The 27467-nt window shown below is 40.7% G+C and overlaps 1 protein-coding gene across 2 annotated transcripts in view; it reads left to right on the plus strand.

The window, feature by feature from the left end:
• Positions 1–27467, plus strand: part of LOC126354330 (polyadenylate-binding protein 2) — a 108780-nt gene that overhangs the window by 22427 nt on the left and 58886 nt on the right. For both annotated transcript variants that reach the window (XM_050003894.1, XM_050003893.1), the window contains exon 3: positions 8419–8533. In XM_050003894.1, coding sequence (XP_049859851.1) covers positions 8419–8533 — 115 coding nt within the window. The remainder of the gene's footprint in view (positions 1–8418; positions 8534–27467) is intronic.

Genomic DNA, 27467 nt, shown 5'->3' on the forward strand with positions numbered 1-27467 from the left:
CAAGGGATCATCAACTTAGTATTGGAGGGAAGTCCGGAGGGTAAAAATCATGCAGAGAGACAAAGAGATGAATACACGATGCAGATTCAGACGAATTTTGGTTGCAATAGTTCCTTGGAGATGGAGGCTTGCACAGGGTAGAGTAGCATGGAGAGCTGCATCAAATCAATCTTTGGACTGAAGACCACAACAGCAGCTGCTGATAAAAGGAAAGGTATCAACGCAAGTCCAAATTGCAGATGTTTAAAGCAATACATTATTTTACCATCCACATTTGTGCAGGCAACATTTTTTGCTTTTAAGACATTATGCCACAAGAAACTAGTAAGATCTCAGCAGTCTTCTTCCTTAAAAGTCAACTTTATATGAGCCCCTGCCCTCTTGGATGTTTCAGAATTGTAATGAGTTTGCAAGAATGTCTGGCAGTAAATTAGGTCCAGTGAAATTTAATCTACTTGTTATTCCATGAAATACAAGAAAACAAAAATTGTGGCCCGTTTTGCAAACTTTAGGAACACTGTTATGAATAAATCCGGGAAAGAAGACTGTTGGAGGCCCTTATCAATTGAGATGATGGTTTCCAGTTAGTGCATGTAATCTTGTTACAGATTAGTTGCAGGTTCTGTGCATCTGGCATTGTTCCAAGATTTTACTGCATGGAGATGATAAATCTGTTACCAGTGAGATGAGCTTTATCCACGGAGGGTTTAAGGACCATACAGCTTTGCAGCAGATCCTGATGTGTTCCATCAATTCTTGCGCAGTGACATTTTATTCTACCATGCATGTGCCAGAGTTGTTTAAAACGAGCTCAATATCCTTTTGCTAGTGTACTTCTGAGGATGAGCAGAAAACTCTTCACCAAAATAATGTGGCACCAATATGACATGTGGCAGTTTTCTTGAAATTTTTTGTAACAAATTAGGTTCCATTTCTAAAGTTTCATTTCATTTTAATAGCTTCCTTCATTAAACTGTCCCAGAAGCCGTTAGTGCGAGCCACAACAGAGGTATCGTGAAATTATATTTGGTGACCATTTTCTAATGCATGCTCAGCTAACGCAGATTTCTGTGGATAGCGTAGGCGATAATGCATCTCGTGTTCTTTCCTGCGTCGTTCCACAGTGCGCACTGTTTGTCCGATGTACTTCTGGCCACACTCACAAGGTATTTCGTAAACTCCCGGTGTTTTGAGATCTACAGCATCTTTAACTGGTCTCAGTAATTGACGGATTTTCGTTGGAGGCCTGAAGATTGATTTGATGTTGTGTCTTTTCAACAGGCAGCTTATCTTGCCCGACACAGAGCCACAGAATGGCAGCAAAGCAAGTTTCTTTTCCTGCTCTTCGTCGCTGGTCTTATTCTGATATTTCCCAGAAATCACTTCTTTCACTTGATGGCTGCTGTAGCCGTTATTCCTGAAAACCTTGCATGGGTGGCTCAGTTTGTGGGGCAGGTTGTCGTAGTCTGATATTATTCTTGCACGCTGCACGAGTGTTTGCAATACTGTGCGCTTCTGTGCTGGATGATGATGGCTGGTAGTGTGCAGTTACAGGTGTGTGTGGGTTGGTTTTCTGTAGACGCTGTGGCCAAGGCACCCATTTCATTTACGGTGGACAAGGAAGTCGAGGAAGTTCAATGCTTTATCTTTTTTCCACCTCCATGGTGAACTGGATATTACTGTTGATGCCATTGAGGTGTTCCAAAAACTCGTCTAATTTCTCGCATACGTGTGGCCAAATGACGAACGTGTCATCAACGTATCGAAAGAAACGCTTAGTTTTCAGTGGCGCAGTATCTATGGCAATATCCTCAAAATTCTCCATGAAGAGGTTTGCAACAGCTGGAGCAAACGGGCTGCCCGTTGCTACACTGTCTGTCTGATCGTAATACTGGCCTTTGTACTAAGAATTAGGATGGCGTAAGAGTGTGCCTAAATAGCTCGACCACATCACTTACAAAGTACTGGGAAATTAGATCCAGAGAATCTTTGAAAGGCACATTCGAAAACAGCGCCACTACATCAAAACTGACCATAATATCGTCCTCACTAAGGCGTAGGCGGTTGATTCTGCTGATAAATTCTGCTGAGTTTTTTATATGATGTTCGCAGTGTCCCACATGTGGAGCGAGGAGCTTGGACAAGTACTTCACCAGCTTGTATGTTGGAGAACCTATTGTGGACACAATAAGGCGAAATGGCGTCCCATTCTTGTGTATCTTCGGTAAACCATAAGCAGTAGGTGGTCTAGGTGCCTGTGGGAGAAGATTCTTAACCACACTGTCTCCCACTTAAGATCGCTTAAGAAGTTCTGATGTTTTTCTTACTATTCTTGATGTTGGGTTGCGTAAGAGTATCTTTGTTCAGTAGCGCACAGATCTTTGTATCATAGTCCTCGAACTCCATAATTACGACGGCATTGCCCTTGTCAGCGGGAAGTACCACAATGCTTTCATCATTACGTAGTGCTCGAAGGCCGTGGCGCTCAGCCCTGGTGATGTTGGATGCTGGTAACTTCGCCTTTGTCAGTATACGGCTGGTTTCTCGCCGTATTTTGTCCGCTGTTTCACGTGGCATCCAATGGTGAGTACAGTATGAGGCTATGGAGCGTAGTTGAACTGCGAAGTCGATGAATATCTCACAACAATGCTACAGTGTTACTGGTGTTGATACAAAGCAGAGAAGTGGCATCAATAAACAAAGTGAATGTTGCATTACATCTACAACAACAGTTGCCAAAGTTGACATTTCATCAGAATGAGAAAGAAGTGGCAGATGAAATGTTAGCATTACTGCAAGGTGAGTCGGTGGAATGTGAGGTATCAAATATGCTAGACTATGCGGCAACATACAAGTGTATAATGATGATTATACTTGCTTAATAGATGAAAGTGATATTGAAACAGGCGAGATCCATTTAATTCGTCATCCTTGTCAACCAGAGGGCAACAAATCCCATGTCCATTGAAAGGTAGTACAGTACAATCACTGTCCGACGAGTGGGTACTAAACACTGTACTAAACATAATTTAAACCTTAATTAACATAATTACATATTTGTAAGATTATCTACAGCATAGTAAAAGCCTCATGACAGTGTGCAGGAGGTTGAGCAGTCAGAATTTGAGTGGACATCCACAGCTGCCATTAAATGACAAAACAGGAAATTACGTGCATTAAAAAGGATATGATTCAATCTACAGTGTACAAGGGCTGTGCCTAGGTTTGGAAGTTACCAGGTTTAGGCCAGTCTAGGAGGTAGAACAATTAATTGAAATGGGCAATGGAAGGGGAAGTGGTTCATGTTAACTTAAGGTTGTGGCCGGTAATGAAAAGCAGAGCTAGAGGCTCAACCTTCCAAAAAGATGTCTGTTCCGCTCAAGGTCTGCATTACGAGAGAGAGAGAGAGAGAGAGAGAGAGAGAGAGAGAGAGAGAGAGAGAGAGAGAGAGAGAGGGGGGGGGGGGGGGGGCAGGGCAGCTGTGTTCCGCACCGCAGAACACTCCAGCGTCCACACGCAGGACCTGTATCCCACACACGCTGTTGGCTAAACCCACTGGCGTGAATTTGCTAGCAGTTTCAGCAGAGCTCTCAGGGCATTTCTTGTCAGCAGCTTTAACTGGACAGAACTGCCTTGGTTTTCAAAGACAGGTAACTTGTCACCTAGGCACAGCATAAGTTACTCTGGGAGAAAACTTGTAAAGATTTCACTGGGCCTTTGAAATAAATTTTTTAAACAAATTCCCTAAGATATTCCTTGACTTGCTGCCACCATGTACAGTAAGGAATTTGTTTTCAACTCAGACCAATAGAGATTTGAAGAGGAAATGGATATGAGAGGAATGCTGGTAATAAGAGGTACCAAGAGTGCTGTATCAAAATCAACTGACATCAGTGCTTTAACACACATTAGTATACAATTATGCCAACTGTTAATCTAGATGGTAAATTGTCTAGAAGTGTTGTGAGAAGTTGGAGGTGCTCTGCCCTCCCTCTTACAATTCTTTCTTGTGTGCGTGATCTTTCAGGGGCAGTAGAGAATATTTACGTCACAGCAAGCAAGAGTGGGAAATGGGCTTAAGCGAACTAATCTACAGTAAGAGCACTGCTTTTGGTCAAAATACTCCTTTGTAACGAACTATTCCCTCTGAAAAAAGTGCAACATTGCATGTCATACCACCTGAAACCACGTATAAATTCAGCCTCTAGATGTTCGTTTTTTCCATACCTATAAAATATATTATTGCAGTGTCTGCAACTTATGCCTTAAAGGATATCCAGTTTCATGATAAGCTCCATGACAGACTTTTGCCTGTTACACCAATATTATTCTCTATGCATTATTTGAGAGCGGATACCTGGATAATTGTCATGCACAATTTGCAACTCCCAAGGAGTTTACCTTCAGTATCCATTGTGCAAACCTTTGTGATCACTGTGGTGCGCCATTTTGCATTCTGTGTTAACAGTGCAAGTTAATGGTTCGCCTTCAACATTTCTTGAATGTCGATGATGTCCATTTTATGAAATGTAATACATACATCCCAAGGAAGTTTGACCTCTACAACTCCCAGACACTCGTTTTCTGTCACCTTTCTGATGCACGTTGAGTCATTAGTAGTTAATATTTTTCCTGTCGTAATTGTTAACAGGAGACTTTCAAATAAGCCTTACTGACGATTGAAATTGCAACCTTGCAATTGTCCGTTCTTTCACCAAAATCATTACACAATGGATTAGCATGTTAGCTTTCATAACAAAGTTCAGGTTCAGACTCGGCCGAGAGTGAAGAGTATTTCAGACGTTTACATAACAATCTGTATTCTTATGGAAAACTACAGTTCTTTGTCATATTTCTAACATAATAGTGACTTCCTGTTAGTTCTTTAGTGCTGCACTGATGACAATATGAAATTTGTAATGGTTTTCTGACAGGTGAGAACCTTGTAATGCCATAATATTAACTTTTCGGTATACAGCAGTAAAGTACCAATTTTTGAGAATGCTCCAAGTTGAGACGTAACTTTATTTTTTGAACTAACTAAAAGCTGTGTTGCTGTATATACCTAATGGAATCTCTTCAATTTTTAAAAGAGAAGCTATAGGGTGCACGAGGCAGCACTGGCAGTGCCTCTTTTCATAATACTATGTGAGTTCTCAGTTCTGTGTAACCTGGTGCATTGTAATGATACGAATAATCAGTGTGTGTTGCGTATCAAGAGAAACAGGCAGATGTTTGGTTTTCATGAAGAATGGGGCAACCATTTTGTCATCAGATCTGTAGTCCCTATATTAAGTAGGTGCTGGAATTAATATCCAACTGATGTCTTACCAACATTTCTTTCGACAGAAAACCCTCTTTCAAATTTTTGAAGACTAACTCATGTCCGCTAGCTTGACTTTCTATTACTTTGGCAGAGAAAGCAGCATATGCTTAATTTCGCACACAATATCATTTTCTTGTCTTGCTACTTTGTATGCCAGGCAACGTGTATTAATTAGGGGCTAAGTGTGTCTTCCACATTCCCAAAATAAATTTCTCTGCCCAATAATTGTTCAAAATTGTTTTAAGTCTATATCAACTAGGTTGCAGGTGCCATTTCTCACTACTACCTGTGCGATGTCACAGGCATTGTCAGTTCAGTTACAATGAATATAGTTTCAAATTCAAATATCCTATAGTAGCATGGATTTGTTTTTGATGGTGCTGAAAATGTTGACATGTGGTCCTTATATTAATTTTAATGTAATTTGCGTTTCATAATTCTCCGCATACATTTTACTCTTACTTCTCATATCTTACCCCCCCCCCCCCACCCCCACCCCGGCCTCTGAAACTCATATCTGAATGTTTTGCTTCATATCTGCAACTGTTTTCATGTAGAAATATGAGTAATAAATGGTCATTATCACCCTTCACTTTACAATTATCTTCAAGTCCCAGAAGCAGCTGCGTTTCTGCTTTTGGAAGATAGATTTATAGTCTGTCATTTTACCAGGTGACAAAGAAAGAAAGAACGCATTTCAGTTGTTTATTACAGTCAAACAATATAAGATGGGTAAACATTGAGCATGTCATTGGATAGAGGAAGGTTCAAAGTTTTGACACAGCTACACTGTTGTTTGTCTGTTTGTTCGTTTGTTTGGTGCAATGTGGCGACATCATCACAAGAGAAATTATTTTTTGTGTTGGAATTTGCACAAAATCAATCCATTGTTAAAGTGGAACATCCATTCCACCATTGATTCAGTTAGAAGTTGCCTCTGTACAAGCAGATTTACGACTGGCATACAAAATTCCTGAAAGGGAAGAGCACTGTTTGGCCATACATGTGTGATGAACATGTAGATTGTATCACATGCTTTCAGATGGAGCCCTTAGAAGTAAAAAAAGACAGGCAGGCCAGGAACTTTAGCTTCTGTAAACAACAGCGTGGTATGTTCTGAAATGATGCCTGCCTGTGAAGCCTTAAAAGTTGCAGTTATGGCAGCAATTGCATCGTGGTAATCATAACAAAGGGTGCAAATTTTGCATTTCAGTTCTACAGGATCTGGCAGAGGACATTTCCTCTGAAAGGCTCATTTTTGGGCGAATCAATGTTTTCTCTATCGGGTAAAGTAAACTGTCATAGTGTAAGAATTTGGGAGTCACAAAATCTGGTGTCGTTGAACATGGAACCCTGAAACTGAATGTGTTTTGTGCTGTTTCTACTAACAAAGTTTATGGATTTTCCTTTTTTAGGAGGAATCTGTAACAGGAGTGTCATAACTGGGCATGGCACAGAATTTGTTTTTCCTCAACTTCATGAATATTCCAGTGACTTTAATTTAAGCATGATGGCTTACTGTGTCACTTTCACCTTGAGGTGCGTCATCATCATCTTAATCCCACCATCCTACAGTGTTGGATTGGGAGAGGTGGACAGCAAGATTTTGTTCGTTGAGTTTAGGCCCTCCATATCACCAGACTTCACACCTCGCAATTTTTTTCTGCGGGGTTCGTTCAAGAGCTGAGAAATGAAGTTGTCAATTTAATAAACAGTGACCATTTGATCCATATGTGGAATGAAATGGACTGTCATTTTGATGTTTCTCAGGCAATGCATGGGGCTCATGTGGAACTCAGTGTCTGTGCAAATATAAAAATTTGAACCTTCCATTATCCAGTCATGTGTGTAATGTGTTTATTTCATAATTTCTCTGTAATAAGCAGTTGAAATCAGTTCTTTGCTTTTTAATCACCCTGTATCTATTTTAAAATTATAAAGTGCTACTATTTTGTTTCTCCTCTGTCACAGCTGGTCACAGTGATGTAATGGAGTGGAAAGAATTTATTAGACAGCCCCTCTCCAAATATACAGTTCTGCAGTTAAGGAAGAATCTTATGTACTTGATGAAATTTTAGTAAGAAAGAACTTGTTATGAATGTGACCCTTCAGCAAATTCCATGAACAGAAATGTGAAAATAGCTAATGTGCCATTGTGTAAATCTGATCCCATTATATCACCATTGTGCTATTTCTTGTCATTGGTCTTCTGGCAGGTTTGAAACAGCGTGCTGCAAATTTCCCTTGTGTGCAAATCTCTTCATTTCAGAGCAATGATTATGTACCCAGAGTAGCACAAAAATATCAAGAGAAACTAAGTCATACCTCAACATGTACTTTTTAATTTTCGGTAGTCTGTACCATGCTTCAGCCAATCCATTGCTAAGTTGTGCTGTCATACATCCAAGTGGGCAGCAGTAATATAAAATAAAAGGCATGCTAGGTGAGAAAAGTGTACAATCTGTGAAAGGGAATGACCCATATTCCAATCTAGTGGCACAGTCCCACAATGAGGTGGGCGGATAAGAGATAATTAACAATATAATGAGTGGTTGGCTGTGATCTAATGCAACTTTGCTGTTTAATGGTTACAGGAAGTCATTGCTGTGGGGTAAGACTTGTACACATCATGTGAGTGATATAACGAAAGTAATTTATTTTTAATTAAACAGTGATTAGCTCATATAATGTAAGTTTATTTTATTATTGTTTATTGCTCATTCATGTTTACCTTGGTTAACATGGAGACAGCTATCCTTAAAATGTGTACAGAGTGCACCATGGACCCACTTGTGTTACAAAATTCAATGCACCCACACGCGAGGGTTAAATAGCCTGAAGATGCTTTTAAGACTTAACAGCTTGTTAACGTTGTAACAGTGTCTTTGATTTTCATGGAGACATTTCTTATGTTCATAAAGAAGTGTAATGTGTGAAACAGCTGCATTATGATAAAACTGTGTTTAGTTTTTGTCTTCTTTCATGTATACTATTTTTTAAAAGTGAATTAATATACGCGTTTTATAATTGGCTATAATGCAAGGTATTGGCATCCAGAGGTGGAGTGAACTTACATTATATTTTTATTTGAGGAATTGGAGGCCATTAAAGCAAGAGTGAGAGAAATGGAAGAAGAAGCAGAGAAATTAAAGCAGCTGCAATCAGAGGTTGATAAACAGATGAATTTGGGAAGTCCACCTGGAATGAGTAAGTATTCTTCCTACAAGATAGTACAGTTATATTTTGTGTAGATTTGTAGATTGCATCTGCTTTAATACCTTTGTCTTGTGATACTATTATTCATTCTTGACTTGTGGAATAAGGAACAAAAAGAGAAGCAAAATCCTCTCCAGTTTTTAAAGCTGAATCATGTTAACATGATTAGTAAACAATGAGAAAATGTGTATGATTCTAAAGAACTACTAATTAAATCTGACACTGAACAATAGACGGACTTGTATAAGAAACAGAAAATTTCCTCGCTTTGGAAAAAGCCCACATTTATTTTAACCCATTCTCCCCCCCTCCCCCCCCCCCCCCCCCAAAAAAAAATCTCTCTCTCTCTCTCTCTCTCTCTCTCTCTCTCTCTCTCTCTCTCTCTCTCACACACACACAACTACCTCTCTAAATGATGATTTTGCAAGTTTTTGTATTAAACTGTTGTTTGCAATGAGTATGTGTAAAGGCATCACATATTTTCTTCCTTAACTACAGCTTTGAAAGAACAAGTGGATAAAAACGTGACAAATAAAAAGACAAGGACCTGACCACTAACGTGATTCAGATACCTTGATTGTAAATGTGGTCTGCCAAAACCAGATAATACAAGGCTCCAATATGAGGAATCATGAAAACAGTGTTACAATAGCTTTACAACTGAAGAAGAACTGTAGTTATTTTTGCTGTCAGATGAAGGTAGAATACTCAGAGCTTGATTTGCTATCTTCAAGGAAAACTTTATTCAGGGTGTTACAGAAAGGTACGGCCAAACTTTCAGGAAACATTCCTCACACACAAATAAAGAAAAGATGTTATGTGGACATGTCCGGAAACGCTTAATTTCCATGTTACAGCTCGTTTTAGTTTCGTCAGTATGTACTGTACTTCCTCGATTCACTGCCAGTTGGCCCAATTGAAGGAAGGTAATGTTGACTTCGGTGCTTGTGTTGACATGCGACTCATTGCTCTACAGTACTAACAACAAGCACATCAGTACGTAGCATCAGCAGGTTAGTGTTCATCACGAATGTGGTTTTGCAGCCAGTGCAATGTCTACAAATGCGGAGTTGGCAGATGCCCATTTGACGTATGGATTAGCAAGGGGCAATAGCCGTGGCGCGGTACGTTTGTGCCGAGACAGATTTCTAGAACGAAGGTGTCCTGACAAGACATTCGAAGCAATTGATCAGCGTCTTAGGGAGCACAGAACATTCCAGCCTATGACTCGCGGCTAGGGAAGACCTAGAACGACGATGACACCTGCAATGGACGAGGCAATTCTTCGTGCAGTTGACGATAACCCTAATGTCAGCATCAGAGAAGTTGCTGCTGTAAAAGGTAACGTTGACCACATCACTGTATGGAGACTGCTAAGGGAGAACCAGTTGTTTCCATACTACGTACAGCGTGTGCAGGCATTATCAGCAACTGATTGGCCTCCACGGGTACACTTCTGCGAATGGTTCATCCAACAATGTGTCAATCTTAATTTCAGTCCAAATATTCTTTTTACGGATGAGGCTTCATTCCAATGTGATCAAATTGTAAATTTTCGCAATCAACATGTGTGGGCTGACGAGAATTCGCACGCAATTTTGCAATCACGCCATAAACACAGATTTTTCTGTGAACGTTTGGGCAGGCATTGTTGATGTCTTGATTGGGCCCCATGTTCTTCCATGTACGCTCAATGGAGCACGTTATCATGATTTCATACGGAATACTCTACCTGTGCTGCTAGAACATGTGACTTCACAAGTACGGCACAACATGTGGTTCATGCACGATAGAGCCTCTGCACATTTCAGTCGAAGTGTTCGTGTGCTTCTCAACAACAGATTTGGTGACCAATGGATTGGTAGAGGCGGACCAGTTCCATGGCCTCCACACTCTCCTGACCTCAACCCTCTTGACATTCATTTATGAGGGCATTTGAAAGCTCATGTCTACGCAACCCTGGTACCAAATGTAGAGACTCTTCATGCTCGTATTGTGGATGGCTGTGATACAATACGCCATTCTCCAGGGCTGCATCAGCTCATCAAGGATTCCATTTGACGGAGGGTGGATGCATGTATCCTCACTAATCGAGGACATTTTGAACATTTCCTGTAACAAAACGTTTAAAGCCACGCTGGTACGTTCTGTTGCTGTGTGTTTCCATTCCATGATTAATGTGATTTGAAGAGAAGTAATAAAATGAGCTCTAACATGGAAAGTAAGCGTTTCCGGACACATGTCCACATAACATATTTTCTTTGTGTGTGAGGAATGTTTCCTGAAAGTTTAGCCGTACCTTTTTATTTGTGGTGCTTCGTGATGATGTCTTCAGTGTGTCGTGCTGTTTCGTCCAACTTGCATGCTCTGTGTGAATCCTTGTGCTACCTGTGCCATTATCTTCAGCTTTCAGCTCATGTGGATGGACATGATGTCCCAAGAATAGTCACTGAAGTGCATGTCCTTCATAGGCTGAATAAGAGGGATTATGGATATTTGTGAGGATATTGAAATATGTAACAACTTTTGGAGACTACCTTTAAATATTCTGAACCAACTAACTTGACTGAACAGGAGATTTCTGGAAAACTTTGAACAGGTACTAGATGTCAGATAACATTTTAGATCTTGGTATGTCAGCTTCAAAGAGATTGAGGTGGCATCTACTGGCCCATTACTTTAAATTATGAGAGCTTTCAGGATATGTTGACGTCTTATTGCTTGTCATCAGCAGGGCCCAGATTTTTGCGTTTTTATAAATGGATTTTAGCAGTTTATTCTCTTGTTCCAGTCCTTTGTAGGTTAGCTTTTAGTGGAAAATATGACAAACAATAATGTTAAATAGAAAGTTTTGTTATATTTTGGTACAGTTACTCTAGTTCTTTGTGGAAAATAAAAGGTTAACAGTTCCTTATATCAGCAATAAAAAATGCATAAACAGTTACTTGGAATATGTACCCGTGCTATCACTGTTTTATCTTTTTATAATACTCTAATGAAAAGTCTTTTATTGAAAATATTAAACCCACTATGACATTAGCTATAAGTCTGCCACAACTGTCAGTGGTCTTGGCAACTGAAAAGCAGTTGTAGTCGTCACCAGTGTCTGTTTAAATATCAGCAATAGCCTTTTCATACACCTTTTTCAAATAATTTTTATGTGGATAGCTATCGGCCCATCAGCTTGACAAATACTCTGTGCAAGCTCTTGGAACGTCTGGTGAGTCGACAGCTGTGTTGGCTGCTCGAGTCTCAGGATCTTCTGGCTCCGTGCCAGAGCGGCTTCCGTCAGGGCCGTTCCACCGCCGATACTTTGGGGTCTTCCTTGAGTCTGCAATCCGCATTGCTTTTTCCAAGCGCCAACACATCGTCTCAGTCTTTTTCGACCTCTCTAGAGCATATGACACGATGTGGCGGCACCATATTCACACTCTGAACAGCGTGGTCGTTCGGTGGTGTTCATATGGACCCTGGGCCACGTTGGAATCGCGGAAAACGAACTTGCCGACGAGTTAGCCAAAGAGGCTACCCGCAAACAGACGCTGGAGATCGGCCTACCGGCAATTGATCTCCGAAAGATTTTGCACCGTCGAGTCTTTGGGATGTGGGAAGACGAATGGTGCACTCTGTCTGCACCTAATAAGCTGCGGCAAGTAAAGGTGACCACGACTTTATGGGGTTCCTCCATGCGGGCTTCTCGCAGGGATTCTGTTGTTCTGTGTAGGCTCCGCATTGGTCACTCTTGGCTGGCGCATGGTCGTCTGCTGCGTCGAGAGGACCCCCGTTATTGTCGCTGTGGTGCAACCATGACGGTGGCGCATCTGTTGTTGGAATGTCCTCTTTTAACTGCTCTCAGGTGTGCTTTTACTCTCCAGGGTGATTTATCCTCTCTTTTAGGTGACAATGTTTCTGTGGCAGATCGGGTTTTACGTTTTATTCGTGCAATCGGCTTTTATAGCTCTATTTAATTTTATTATCTCACCCTCTTTTGAGCTGTATTTTTAGTTAGTTTTGTGTTGTAATTCGACTCCATCCTAATCTTTTAGGTGGAGGTTTTCACATGTTGCAGAGTGGCTGGCTCATCCTATTATTTTCGTGATCAGCCAGCCATGATCCTCTGCTGTACAGTTTTAATTCTTTCTGCCTTTCTTCTCTGTTGTTTTTGTTGCTGTGCTCCATTTTCCATGTTTCTTTATTATTGACCGTGGGGATTTTCTTCCCTTGGAATTTTTATCTTGTGCTTCGAAAGACAAATGGATGATTTCACTGTGCTCTGTGTGTTTATGAAACAAGGGCCCGATGACCTATGCAGTTTGGTCCCTTTAACCCTCAACCAACCAAATAATTTTTGTGCAGTGGCTACTCATGTTGTATGTTGCAGCCACTGGTACACTCTAGAAAGCTCTTAAAAATAGGGTTGTTCAGCATGTTCCATGGCACTTTAACAGACGCTAGAGCCTCACACAAGTCTACCTTAAAGCTATCAACTGCACTGCTGGTCACAGATGAAATTGTTCATTGAATCTGTTTGTTCTTCTTCCTAGTGACACTTGTAATGTGAGCTGCAGAACCTTTTGCTGAGGAAAATGTGACTTTATTGTATCTTATCTAAAATTTAAACAAATGAACACTAAGAAGATAGCAGTAACTAAAAAATAAGAACATGATCATGTAAAATGTCATCTATGAGTCTCATATACATGTCTGTAAACTAATTTAAATTTTCATTTGAAAAGCCGAGGGGAGAAGACTAGCAAGCAGACTGTTAGACGAAATTAATGATCAAAATAACCTGTGTTTGTTTGCTTCTTTTGTCAGACTTGGCAAAAAATTACGCTGCCATCAGTTTTAAAATTGAATTCTCCCCAGCCCTCTCCTGGAAAAAGACCAAATTTTGAAAATTTCTGTTTATGCATGACAAAATAACCCATAAAGCACACTCCTGTATCCAAGTCAACCCAACACGCAACTTAACTTTGTAACTAGAAAAATACTCAGGTGCTAATGATTAACGTAGTTATTTTGATATAAGTCTCTATTGTCAGATAATGTGAAAATTAGCAAACTATCAGTTTAATAAGTCATGGTTGCAAAATACTAATTCGAATTCATTATAGATGAATGGAAAAACTGGTTGAAGCTGGCCTTGGGGAGGATCTGTTTGGATTCCGTAGAAATGTAGGAAAACGCGAGGCAATACTGAGCCTACGTCTTATCTTAGGAGATTGGTTAAAGAAAGGCATTTGTAGACTCGGTGAAAGCTTTTGCAAACCTTTAATGGAATTCTCTCTTGCAAATTCTGAAGGTGGCAGGGGTCCATTTCAGGGAATGAAAGGCTGTTCATAGTTTGTATAGAAACCAGAAGGCAGTTATAAGAGGGCACAAAAGGAAAGCAATGGTTAAGGGAGTGAGACAAGGTTGTAGCCTATCCCCAGTGCCATTCAATCTGTACATTGAACAAGCAGTTAAGGAAAGCAAAGAAAAATTTGGAGTAGGAATTAAAACCCAGGGAGAAATAAAAACCTTGAGGTTTGCCGATGACGACGTAATTCTGTCAGAGAAAGCAAAGGACTTGGAAGAACAGTTGAATGGAATGGACAGTCTTGAAAGGAGGCTATAAGATGAACATATAAAAAAGTAAAATGAGGATAATGAAATGTTGTTGAATTAAATCGGGTGCTGCTGAGAGAATTTGAGTAGGAAATAGTAGATGAGTTTTGCTATTTGGGGAGCAAAATAACTGATGATGGTCAGAGTCGAGAGGATACAAAATGTAGACTGGCAGTGGCAAGGGAAGCATTTCTGAAGTAGAGAAATTTGTTAACATAATGTCAAGAAGCCTTTTCTGAAAGTATTTGTATGGAGTATAGCGATGTATGGAAGTGAATCATGGACAATAAACAGTTCAGACAAGAAGAGGATAGAAGCTTTTGAAATGTGGTTCTATAAAAGAATTGTGAAGTTTCATGGGTAGATCACTTAATTAATGAGGAAGTACTGAATAGAATTGGGGGAGAAGAGGAATTTGTGGCACAACTTAACTAGAGGAAGGGATTGGTTGGTAGGACGTTATCTGATGCATTAAGGGATCACCAATTAAATACTTGATGGAAGTGTGGAGGGTAAAAATCATAGACTGAGACCAAGAAATAAATACACTAAGCAGATTCAGAAGAACGTAGGTTGCAGTAGTTACTCGGAGATGAAGCAGCTTGAACAGGATAGAGTAGCATGGAGAGCTGCATCAAGCCAGTCTCTGGACTGAAGACGACGACAACAACAACAACAACAACAACAACAACAACAACAATTGTCAGATAACATTTAAGTAAAGGCCGGCTGGGTTTGTCCGAATGCAGTAGCATGTGGAAATGCTCCAAGTTGACAATGCCTCATATACATTGTTGATTTCAATGTGGGCAATATTTCTTACACATTCTGAACTACAAAAAACATGAAGTAAGGAAAAGATAATCATTCAGCAATAGTGCATCAATGCCTGGAGTACCGAAACATGTTACAGGAACAGTATTCACACTAGCTTTAAAGCACTAGCACGTTTTCTAGCAAACATGGTGACATTCACACACACAACAATGCAGATACCCAAATGTGTATTCCTGTGGCCACAGAAAGACTAATTACTGATTGTGGAGATTAGTGGATGTGGTGGAGGTGGAGAGGAGCTAAGGATAGTGGGGAAGACTCAGGTCTTTGAACGAATGACTCTGCAATTTCACCACACGACAAAGGGTGTAGAGAAGTTTCAGCAAAAAGAGATGTAGGAAGAGGGAGAAATTGGTGAGGGGGAGGATAGAAAGGTGAATGTGAAGAGAGAGAAAAGGAGGGAGGGAGCAAGCAGTGCATAATCTGGACAGAGGAGGAGGAGTGATGTGGAGAGAAGGGAAAAGGTAAGGTGAGGCAGTGGGAACAGTTTAGTGGAGATAACAGGCCTAGAGCAGTGTGAGAATGCAGGATGTCTTGTAAGAGAGAATTCTCATTTGTGTAGTTCAGAGAGAAACTTATGCTGGAAGGGTCTATCCAATTAGCCTTGCGTAGTGAAGCAGCCGTTGAAGTCATTTGTGTTGTGGTGTGCTACATGTCATCATAGCTTAAATACTCTTTCAGGATGGTGCACTAGAGATGGATGGATGTACATATGGAGCCATCTGTGAGGTGGAGACTAACATCTAGGAAGGTGTCTAGATGAAATGAGAAGAACCAGATGAAATGGGTTTGGGAACAGGTGAGATTTTGGAGGAAAGAGCAAAGGTTGTTAATGATGTGAGTCCAAATCATGAAAATGTCATCACTGAATTGGAAATAGACAAGAGGTCTTAGGTGCTGACTGGATAGGAATGATTCCTCCAGGTAGCACATAAATAGGTAGGCATTGAATAGTGCCATGCGAGTACCCATGTCAGTAATAAGGATTTGTTTGCAAATTTGACCTTCGAAAATGAAATAATTCTGGGTCAGGTTGTGGTGGCTGGAGTTCACTTCCAAACTCATGTCTGTAACCTCCCATTGTACATGAAAGACAGTGCTCACTTCCTTCACTGCCTCTCCATGGTTCCTCTCCCAGTACCAGCAAACTCCTTGTTGGTCACTGTTAATGCAATGTCTTCGTACACAAACATCCCCCACACCTATGGTCTTGGGGCCGCCAAATCTTTCTTTTTCTACACCCTACTGATACCAAACCCTCCTCTTTTTCCTAATCCTCCTAGCCAACCACATCTTGACCTAGAAATATTACACTTTCAAAAGCCAGCTATACAAACAAATGCCATAGGTACTTGCTTAGCACCATCTTATGCCCACTTATTTGTGGACCATCTGGAGGAAACCTTCCTATCCAGTCAACATGTGAGACCTCTTGTCTGGCTCAGATTCATTGATGAGGTTTCCATGATCTGAACACTCAGCAAGTACAACCTTTGGTCCTACCTCCATAACATCAAAACCTACTCTCAAACCTGCTTGACGTGATACTTCTCAGTCCACAGAACTGTCTACTTATATGTGGATCTCCATTCATTATCTGGCTCCATCTATACATATGTCCTTATCAACTGCACCAACCACCAACAGTACCTTCACTTTGACGGCTGCATCTGTCCCATGTCAAAAGTCTCTCGTTACAGCCTCTCAATCCATAAATGCTGCATCTGTAGGAGCTGCTGAAATATACTGATTGTTTCACCATAGGGTTTACTGATACACAGTATACAAAGCAGCTGACCCATAAATAAATCTCCTGTGCCATCTGCTCCTCTAATACCAGTGAACCTGCTAACCAGTCCTATGCAAAATCTTACCCACATCCCACAAACTAGCAATCCACCAGCCTCCCAACCTACAGAATATCCTTGTTCATCCTTATTACAATCCTAATTCTAATCCTAATCCTTCACCCGATGGGACATTTTCTTGTGGTCAACAAAGTTCCAAAGACCTGTCCTACACAACCATCTACCACCACCTACCACAATCCACACACAGGCCTTTCCTACCAAATAAGAGGCAGGGTCACATGTGAAAGTAGCCATGTTACATCAGCTATGCTGCAATTGCCGTACCTCATTGTATGTGGGCATGACAAGTAACCTTCTACTCACATCAAAAACGACCACAAAATCCTGGCAAACCACAAACCTGACAATCCAGGTAGGGGCTGTGCACCACAACACAAATGGTTTAAACAGCTGCTTTACAATGTGCACCATTTGGATAGTTCCTTCCAGCCCTAGTTTTTCTCGGAGTTAAGCAGCTGGGAATTCTCTCTCCATCATACCCTGCATTCTCGCAGACTCCCCGGCCCAAACCTCTGCTAACATGTTCCCACTGCCCCACCTTGCCATTTCCCTTCTCACTCTTGTCGATACCACTCCTTCACCATCCAGATAATGCACTGCCTTCTCACACCTTTTCTCCCCCTCCTCCCCCATCCCCCTCCACATCCTCGGCCCCTCCCCACCCACTTACCATGTAGCTCTCCCTCTTCCCTTCTTTTCAACCCCTCCCCCTTCCTTTCTTCACCTTCAGCTTTGTCTTTCCCCCTTCTTTTTTACCTGTGCTCCCCCATTCCACCTTGCTACATCTCTTTCAGTAGTTTTTTGTCCTGTGTGCTGCAGACCTGTCGAAAGACCTATCTATCCCTTTCCCACTATCCCCTCCTTGCATCCTTTCCTACCCCCTTCCTGACCTCCAACTACTTAAAAATATTGTTTTTGTGCTAAAATCATCTTTAGCCCCTACTTTTCTGGGAAAATCATCTTTAGCCCCTTTGAGGCCCTTGTCGATTTAACTCTTCTTCCTCTTCTTATTTTTTTTAAATAAGGTCATAGTTATGACATTCAATTTGTTTGTTTTTTCTAGTCTCTGATTTTGGGTCCCCAGTGTTTTATTATGCAGTTTCGTGCTTTCTGCTAAATGCCCAATATTTCTTCTCTGCTTGTTAAACCCGGAAGGGGGTGGGGAGGTAAGCAGGGCTTATTCTGGAATGCTGGGAACATGTCATCCAAACATGATTTACTCCTTGGAAAAAAGTATGTAGGGCACCACTAATACTTCTCTAGGTGTGGGGCTAGAGGAGGGAAGAAGGGATTCGATATATGAATAACTGGGATGTCTGGAGAAAATTAAACTGAACTTAGTGTAAGTATAGCTTAGTATCTAGGGGAGAAAATGCGAGTCGGCTGGGATGCAAGTGACATGCAAAAATAAGCAAATTACCGACATTAGTGCTGAATAATTGATGGTTTTCAGTATCGCTTGGTTGATTGGTGACTGACTGTTATATTTCACTGCTGCAAGTTTGAGTAGGTGCAGGCAGGGAGTAACAAGTGAAAATAATAATAATAATAATAATAATAATAATAATAATAATAATAATAATAGTTAAGTACACCTTGTAATCGTACCCTCCCCACATCACCGTAAAAGTCACATTCCCTACACAAATCTTAACTTCGAGAGGAGTAAGATTACAAAAGAACAACTTTTTACTTATCTTGGTTATCTCGTCGTCGTAGATGGCTCAGTCTTGTCTAGGAGTACTTTCTTTTAACTGAATTTAGATTTCTTAGGTTCGTGGTTATGAAATAACTGTTGAAGAGTTGCCTGTTGCTATGAAAATCTCTTTATTTTATCCCATTCTTCTAAATCACACTGACTTAACAATTTCCACATTCAAAAAACCGATAATTACATTGACAAATTTAGCAAAATATGTTTCCATCAGAGGCATGCCCACCACTATTACATTCTGCCGTACTCATTATACGCAAAAGAGTTTACAAAACAAAAGATTAATCATTGCTAAAATATATCATTATTTCATAAATTAATCCAGAAATGAATTTAATAATTAGTGATAGATTGTGCAGTTAATATTGTGAATTTTAAGTAAGCCACAAATTTTGTGTTATCAAATATGTTTAAAAGAAGACTAATTTTAACTGTTAGTACATACTGATTGTAACACATTAATTTCTTTTTTATACATTTTAGCCCCAAATGTATTTCACCATTTGCAAAATCATATCTATTCTTTTAATGAAACAGCTGAGATAAACTTAATTTTAACCTATGAAAAAAGCTAAAGTTAGAAGAGGCATAGCTTTGATATGTAGTTTACAGTATTATTTATTAATTAGTTTGACTTTTTAAGATATTCTAACTTGCACATACAATTAAAGCTGCCATGTGGTCTGTATGAACTAACAAAATAATTCAAAATAATCTTAGAGTGCTGCTAATGTAATGTGGCCTAGTATCATGGTATGTACACCAGACGGCAATAAAATAAAGTCAATAAACATGAATGTCTTGTCATTCAGGCTTATCTTTGGGTAGTAGATGAGAAATACCACTATGTTCATAGAATCTTAAGTGATAAGCTAGATAACTGATGTGCTAGATAAATTTCAGTAGCTCAGATTCAAAAGCTGCTAACTGCTTGATAAGTGAAACTGAGATAATCGTGAAAAAACTCATCCTGTCCAAATTATTAGTTAAATACTTTTTTTTCTAAAAGTAAATAAAAACATGATTAATTTAATGGTGTTAATTTCAGTAATATGTTAGGAATGACAAAGGCGGAATTTAACTGTGGCAAATGGGTCATTCCATGTCAACTCCACACACCTCTCAACCTCACCCTCTCGGATTTCTTTCAGATATGATGCATTTAATGCCCCAGATAAGAGATGGAAAAATACCAATTTGCAGATGTGTATTACAACTGTGAAGAAAGTCACAGGTCTAGGAAGTTTGGAATTTGTGCTAAATTTACATGCACATGTCACAACATAAATGACTGTAATTCTGGTTCTAATTCAGTTACTGAGATGCTTTTATTTCAACCAATCAACTTAGTCGGTTTTAGTGAACAGCCAATCACAAACTCTTATTTCAACTAGTCACCATTAGTCCAATGAGCTCTATATATTATGCCAATTTTTTTTCATATGTTTTATGGCTGTGTCTTGTTTAACAAAGAGTGCAGTGCAAATGTGTCATAAAGTAAAATTTAGTAAAAAAATAGATTTCAAGTCAAAATTGTATTGTTGCAAGCCGTTCAGGGAAGGTCATGCAAGTGTGCAGAAGAATTTAAGGACTGTTCAGGAGTGTATGATAAACAAATATCCTAATGAATTGTTAGGTGAAAAAATTTGTAGTAAATGTAGGGAAAAAAAAAATCGCAAAACCCAACAATCACTGCAGATATTGCCTCAGTTGTGCTGGGTGCTTCCAGAGAAGATTTAAGTGAAGATGAAGTATCATCAGATCTGTCATTCAATGCTTTAAATAGTAGCCTTCAGTATTTAGGTGAATCTCCCATGAAGAAAGAGGCTTCAGAGTGAGAAAGTATCCAAAGCAAAAACTGAAAAAAAGCCTCAGTGTTTGAGCATACTTATGTGGCATGACTGAGTGAGTGAAAATGCAGAAAGTGAAATTATCACCCAGCTGAAAGATAAGTTTCACAATTCAGACTGTGTGTGTGACACAACACAAATTCTAACTGTACTTCCAAAGAGTTGGAGTATAAGGAAAAATATGAAAGAATTTTCTGCTTCAGGTAACATTGTATGGAGAGCAAAACAGATAGTAGCAGAAGATGCTATATTAGTGACACCAATTCCAAAGCCAGGTAAGACATTATGTGTGTGTGATTTTTACTGTGATCATGGTGTGAGCCTTATGATGCCAAGAAGAGGACTTTGTGTCTGTGAAAGAAAATGGAATCACAATACATAAACAAAAGCAGCCAGTGTTGCACAACCTTAAAGAAACTGTATGCATATTTCAAAGATAAATACCTAGATATAAATATTGGATTCTCCAAATTTATTGAGTTGCGGCCAAAGCACTGTGTTCTTGCCAATGCCAGTGGAACCCATTCTCTCTCTCTCTCTCTCTCTCTCTCTCTCTCTCTCTCTCTCTCTCTCTCCCTCCCTCCCTCCCTGTGTGTGTGTTTTGCAAGTTAATGATTGAAGGTTGTAAACTTAAAACACTAACAAAGAGTGAAGAATACACATTACCATTATATAAGCACTGTGTATCATTTGTTACATGTAATCCTGCACTACCAGCATGTTTCTTAGGTTCATGACCCTATCGTCCAGGTGTGGCAAGACTGTTAGATTATTTCACTGAGGTGTTTGCATCAAGGTTACAACAGCTCCTTCTGCACTCAATTATCTCCCAGCAGCAGTCACATTTCTGAAAACTCACTGAAGAAGGTCTCACAGTAAATGAGTTTCTTGTTGTTTGTGACTTTGCAGAAAATTACTCTGCCACCATTCAGGATGAGGTACAAGGATTCCACTGGAATAGTTCAGACTGCAATTCACCCATTTGTAGCTTACTACAGAGACTCGAGCACTAATGAAATATGACATGTATCATATGTGGAAATATCTGACTACCTTCAGCATGATACAGTGTGTTCTTTCTTCCAGACAAATTTCATCAATTTCTTAAAATGTCAGTTTTAAAATCCAAAGCAAATTTATTAGTTTTTGGGTGGATGTGCTCACCACCCTCGCCCCCCCCCCCCCCCCCCCCCCCCCATACGAACAGATCAGGGGCATGGCAGTGGGAACCAGAATGGCTCCTTCCTGTGCCCATCTTTCCCTGGATCACTTGGATGAGGTATTACTGGGATGATCCTATTTTGAATCCTATGCTACTCTCCTTCATTTTGACGTCGCCCTCCCTGAGTGTCAGATACAAACTTCTATTCATACGAAACCTACTAACAAGCAGTGGTACTTATATTATTAAGTTTTCATCCTTTGTACATCAAACATTTACCCTGATGCAGCCTTAGCATTAAAGACAAGTAAATTTGTTCAGAATCAGATTCTTTACAGCAGTTACCCTGTTCTGGAATGTATTGATTTCCCAATCTCTGCAATATTCTGGTTAGATCCTATGCTGCTCTTTCAGCCTTTTCCATACTATATGGCTTCCCACTCCTGTGATCCACTCTTGGCGTGCCCTGTGCACCATTCTCCAACCACCTATATGAGCCCTGTAACTGCCAAAACATGGGCTATCAAATGGAAGGCCACCTGTGAAAAGGTACAAAACCTACCAGTCAGGATGAATGACTATACACGTAGCTTGTGCACAGTCAACACACATTACCCTGTTGCACAGCATGCTCTACAGTATGACAGTTGTGATCTCTTCGCCTGTATTACCACACATGGTATGTGGATTCATCACCCAAACACTAGCATCTGAAGATTGCAGGTGGGAACTGGCATTACAGTACATTCGTAGTTGACATATTTCTTCTTTGCTTCTGTCTCTGGTTCCTTAGCTGACGTTTGTTTGATAATTTTTCTGATGTTTCACGAGCACAAATGGCTGACATTGCCAACTGCTAGTGTTGGATTGGAGTTGAGCTCATGGGCACAGATTATATGTACCTGGTGCGCCAACATCCAAAGGCTTTTCTATGGTTATTTCTGCTGCAGCTCTCCCGTTGCTACCTGCAACAGTTGTTATATGCGGCATGGACTTCCAGGATCCATTCCCCTTGAGGCTGGGACTGAGGCAGGCCGCAACACAATTCGTGCACATAGAAGTGCTCTCTGCATTTTTAACTGCACCCTACGCAAGCAAGCTGCTTTCATCATAAACAGATGTGTGCAAAGTATCGTCACATTCTTCAGGATAGCAAAATAGCTAGTTCTAGCAGTTCTACACCTTCCTCTGTGATGGGGGCCAACCTCCGACAGATCCCTGGAACAAAGATCCATTCCCCAATTTCTGGCCTGACAGTAGCTGACGATGTCATCGTGGACCCTATTGCTATCTCAAATATCTTGGCCTGCTATTCTGCAGAAGTTTTGATCTCTTCCCACTATCACCCTACCTTCTTCCATTGGAAATAGGCGGAGGTGGCTCGGGCGATACCCTTCTCTTCTCTGAATCATGAGTGCTACAATTACGCCTTTAGTATGAGGGAGCTAGATAATATTCTCAGCTCATGCCAATCCTCTGCCCCAGGGCCAGATGTCATCCACTTTCAGATGTTGCAGCACCTTTTTCTTGTGGGCAAGCACTTTCTGCTTAACTGCTTAACACATACGCTGGCATGAAGCCACGATCATACCCATACTTAAGCCCGGTAATGGCAAAAACCTTCCTTCTAGCTACTGCCTCACCTCTCCTACCAGTTGCGTTTGGAAGGTGATGGAATGTGTGATTCATGTTGGCTGGTGTAATGGCTCAAGTCCTGCCATTTACTAATGAATGCACAGCGTGGATTTAAAGTGCAGCGTTCTGCAGTCGACCATTTTACTTTGTCCACGCATCTCCTGAATGGTTTTCTGCGGAAATCCCTGACTGTGACGGTGTTTTTTGATTTGGAGAAGGCCTATGACACCTGTTGGAGAACTGGTATTTTCCATGCTCTTTGTACATGGGCTTCAATGGTCACGTGCCCTGTTTTCTTCAGGCATTTTTACAAGAACGAGTTTTCAAGGTGCATGTGGGTTGTGCCTTGTCAGACACCTTTATCTAGAAAAGTGGGGTGCCTGAGGGTTCTGTCCTGAGCGTCACCCTCTTTGCTATCGCCATCAATCCTATAATGGCCCTTCTGCTGCCGGGCATCCACGGCTCCCTTTTTGTTGGCGATTTTGCCATCTATTGCAGTTCTCCATGGTCATGTCTCACTGAGCAGTCTTCAGTGCTGTCTTGATTGTCTTCATGCCTGGAGCATCGACAATGGCTTTCGCTTTTCCACTGACAAAACCATTTTTGTGAATTTCTGGTGACGCAAATGGTTTCTCTCACCATCTCTCCATCTTGGGCTTGTTGCCCTTCCATTCGTAGAAGCTATGAAATTCCTGGGGCTCATGCTCCATAGGAAACACTCGTAATCCTCCCATGTATCATACCTGGCAGCCCACTGTACGTGGTCCCTCAATGTCGTACATGTCCTCAATGGTACTTTCTGGAGTGCCGATCAAACCACCTTCCTCCATTTGCACTGGGCCCTTGTTTGTTCCAAACTAGACTATGGGTGCTTCGTTTATGCATCTGCACAGCCCTTCCTGTAACGCCACCTCAACACTATCCGCCATTGTGGCATCCATTTGCACACGGGTGCCTTTTACACTAGCCTGGTTGAGTCTGCTGCTGAACTACCACTATCCTACCACCGTGACTTTCTCCTCAGCAAGTATGCATGCTGTTTGTCTGCCATGTGTGGCCACCCATCCTATGCATCCTTCTTCGATGATTCCTTTGATACTGAGTATGGAGCTCGTCCCTCTTCTCTATTACCTCCTGGAGTATGCTTTTGGCACTTCTTACGGCGGCTTCACTTCACACTGCCTGTGACTGTCCCGATGGGTGTGAACCCTTCACCACCATGGCTTCATGAAGCGGCCCATGTTAACCTTGGCCTTCATTCGCTTCCTAAGGACACTACCCCAGCTTCGGTCAATCGCCTTCAGTTTCACGACCTTCACAAGGAACTTGGCATTGTACCTTTGCATACACTGATGGCTCTTTGACTGACCTTGGGGTCAGGTGTGCCTTCGTCATTGGCACTTGTGTGTTTAGGTATCGGCTTCTAGCACACTCCTCAGTATTTACAGCTGAGTCCTTTGCCGAGCCTCAGGCCACGGAGTACATCTGGAATCACAGGCTTTTTAATTGTGTCCTCTGCTCAGACTCGTTCAGTGCCCTTCAAAGTCTGTGTGCTGTACACTGCCCATCCCTTAGTGCAGCATATTCAGGAAACCTGTTACTTACTCACTTTCGGTGGAGCCAGTGTCATGTTTCTGTGGGTTCCTGGTTATGTCAATCTGCTAGGAAACGAGGCTGCTGATGCTGCTGCCAAGGCTACAGTCCTCGTACCTCAGCCCGCGAGTACCTATATTCCTTCTGATGATATCTGCATTGCTGTCTGTCAGGAGGTGGTGTACCATTGGCATTGCCAATGGTCCTTCCTTCAAGGGAATAATCTTCGGCTTGTTAAGCCTCTCCCAGCGCCTTGGATGACCACCTCTTGGCCCTTCCACTTTGAGGAGATTATTTTAACTCGGCTGTGTATTGGGCACTGCCTTTTTAGCCATCGTTATTTGCTAAGTGACGCTACCCCACCACTTTGTACATATTGTGCCCAAATTTTAATTGTCCACTACTTCCTGATGGACTGCCTTTTTTTTTTTTTTTTTTTGCGTTCCATTTTGGGTGTGCCGTCTGATTTATCAGCCATTTTAATGAATGATGCGCGGGCTGTTGGTTGCCTCTTACTTATCTGCCAAAGCAATTTGGTGAGGCCATTTAATTTTTAGTTTTGAACCTCCATTTGCGTATGGGGTCTTTTTCAGCCTTTTTTTTCCAAATTCCTGCTCTTATGTCAATTGGGACTGACATATAGTTGTTTAAATCCTCTCTGTGTTCGTGTCCCATACTTCTGACATGGATGTGTATGACCCCATTTGTACTTGCGCCCTAAAGCAAAACAAAACAAGCAAACAAACCTTGAGGCTTCCTTTTGAAACTATTGTCATGTTTGTGCATTTCTGTAGCTTCCCTAAAAGATTTCGTGTAATAACTCCTCTCTACAGAATGAACTTCCATATTTGTGAACTTCAGTAACTGTAAAATTTTACTATGAGTAAGATGTGTGGGCTCTGTCATAGGTTTGTGAGTAGTGGGTTACAGTGTGGGATTTGTTCAGAGTTTTTTGAGTGGGAGGATTGCAGTGCACTGCACTGAACAGATAATTGAATGTTGTGCAGAGGCAGTTGAATTTAGTGACACTAAACTTCTAATTGTCGTTGTTTATATGTCCCCTAACTCTGACTTCAGAGCATTTCTTCTTAAGCTAGACAGGGTTCTTGATTCACTTTATAGACAGTATCAGAAATTAGTTATATGTGGTGACTTCAGTACTAATATTTTATCTGATAGTGGAAGAAAAAAGATGTTGGTACATATAAATTCATATGATCTGATGCAGACTGTTTTTTCCAATTAGGGTGCAGGAGAAAGTAGCACAGCCACAGACAAAATTTTGATTCGTTCTTCATTACTAGACGGGCATTCTGTTAGTAAAAGCATGATTGGCCTTTCAGACCATGATGCACAAATTTTAACACTTTTGTACTCAAACAAATGTCACATGTAATTACAAACTGTATAGCAGTACGAGAGAAGGAAAGTTGCTACTCACGATATATCTGAGGTTCTGAGTCACAATAGGCACAATAAAAAGATGCAGACAATCATAGCTTTTGGCCATTAAGGCTTTGTCAGCAGTAGACATGCTTGCACACACAAAGTGTTGCGTGCGTGTGTTTACTGCTGACAAAGTCCTTAATGGCCGAAAGCTGCAATTGTGTGAATCTTTTTATTGTGCCTATCGTGACTCAGCATCTCCGCAATATGGTGAGTAGCAACTTCCCTTCTCTTGTATTGTTACAAACTATGTAGGAAAGTTAATCCAACAGCAGTAGAGAGTATTTTAAACCATGTCAAGGGATAAGAGTGGCAGAATGTTCATAGTGGCGATAACATAGATGATAAATATAATGCTTTCCTTAACATATTTATCATGCTCTTTGAGAGTTGATTTCCATTACAATGTTCTAAACAGGGTACTAGCAGTAAAAGGCAGCCTAGGTGGCTGACTATTGGGATAAGGATACCATGTAGAATAAAGCGGGAATTATATCGAAATGTTAAAAGTAGTCACAATCAAGCTACAGTAGCAGTTATTACAAACAGTACTTTAAGGTGCTTAAAAATATTATTAGGGAGGCAAAGAGTATGTGGTGTACAAATAGAATAGCTAATTCATAGGATAAAATTAAAACAATATGGTCAGTTGTGCAGGGAGTGTATGGTCAGTAGCCCAAGGTCGACCATATAAAGTCAGATTGCAGCAAAAATACTTCTGTCACCGATAAATTAGATACATGTACAGTATTTAACAATCATTTTCTGAGCATTGCTGGTGAATTAAATAAAAATTTAGTTTCTTCACGGACTCATACAACTCTCTCGGCAAATGTCTTTCCAAGATTGATGCCTGAAATACTCCTCTGTGATACAGACAAGGGGGAGATTGAGTCAACAATTAAATCACCAAAGACTAAGGACTCTCATGGATATGATGGAATAGCTAGCAGAATAATAAAGTAATGTGCTGCACATGTCAGCCTTATGTTTAGCCATATTTGTAATTTTTCCTTTAGGAATGGTCAGTTTCCTGAACAATTAAAGTACTCGGCAGTGAAACCACTTTATAAAAAGGGAGAAAGGGATAATATAGACAATTTAGACCTATTTCTATGCCATCAGTTTTAGCTAAAGTTACTGAAAAGGCTGCGTATGTAATGATAATTGATCATTTTATATCACAAAATTTGCTATCAAATATGAG

This window comes from Schistocerca gregaria, chromosome 3 (assembly GCF_023897955.1).
Source record: "Schistocerca gregaria isolate iqSchGreg1 chromosome 3, iqSchGreg1.2, whole genome shotgun sequence".
NCBI classification, from domain to species: domain Eukaryota; kingdom Metazoa; phylum Arthropoda; class Insecta; order Orthoptera; family Acrididae; genus Schistocerca; species Schistocerca gregaria.